This window comes from Corapipo altera, unplaced genomic scaffold (genome assembly GCF_003945725.1).
Source record: "Corapipo altera isolate COAL_440 unplaced genomic scaffold, ASM394572v1 132950, whole genome shotgun sequence".
Taxonomy (NCBI): Eukaryota; Metazoa; Chordata; class Aves; order Passeriformes; family Pipridae; genus Corapipo; species Corapipo altera.
Window position 1 is genome coordinate 12939 of NW_020885483.1, and position 751 is coordinate 13689.

The window sequence follows — 751 nt, forward strand, 5'->3', positions numbered from 1 at the left end:
CCCAGGGGGGCTTCAGGGAGGTTTTGACCTCAGATTGGTACTGGGGGTTTTTGGGGGTTGGAATTGCTGGGGTTTGACCTCCTTGGGTTGGTACTTGGGAGGTTTGACCTCTTCAGGTTGTTACCGGGGGGCTTCATGGGGTTTTTGGGGTTTGACCTCCTCAGGTTGGTGCGGGGGGGATTTGGGGGGTTTTGACCTGCTGGGGTTGTTGCAGTGATGCCCCCAACCCGTGGCCAAGCCCCCTGTGCCACAGCCCCCCCGTCATTCCCTCGGGAATGTCTGCGTAGGACGTACTGGACTTGTTCTGCCTCATGTCCAGCACCTTGGCGTTGGCGCTGAGCTGGTACAGGGTCTCCAGGAGCTGGGTGGTCTTGCGGAACAGGGTCTGCGTGGGCAGCCCCTCCCCGGGGCGCTCCCGGGGCAGGGCCACCCGCGGCACCTGCAGCGGGGCCAGGCTGGCCAGCTCCATCTTCATCTGGGCACCCTGCGGAGGGGACGCGGGGGAATGCCGGGGAAAGGTTTGCGAGGAGCAGCCGGGTGGAAAAACGGGATAAAACCGGAAAACTGGGGGATAAAACTCCGCCAAGGCCAGCAGAGCATGGATCTCCCAGGGGTGGGAGCAGGGATGCCCATGGACACCCAGGGAAGCCCTGGCACACCCAGGGATGCCCGTGGACACCCAGGGAAGCCCTGGCACACCCAGGGATGCCCGTGGACACCCAGGGAAGCCCTGGCACACCCAGGGATGCCC

The 751-nt window shown here is 64.2% G+C and overlaps 1 protein-coding gene across 1 annotated transcript in view; it reads right to left on the reverse strand.

Annotated features, from left to right (window-relative positions):
- The window catches only part of LOC113940544 (dynactin subunit 1-like), a 2596-nt gene extending 2116 nt beyond the window's left edge, over window positions 1-480 (reverse strand). The window contains exon 1 of the mRNA XM_027631700.1: window positions 295-480. Within this exon, the coding sequence (XP_027487501.1) occupies window positions 295-475 (181 nt within the window). The 5' untranslated portion in view covers window positions 476-480. The remainder of the gene's footprint in view (window positions 1-294) is intronic.
- Window positions 481-751: the final 271 nt, after the last annotated feature.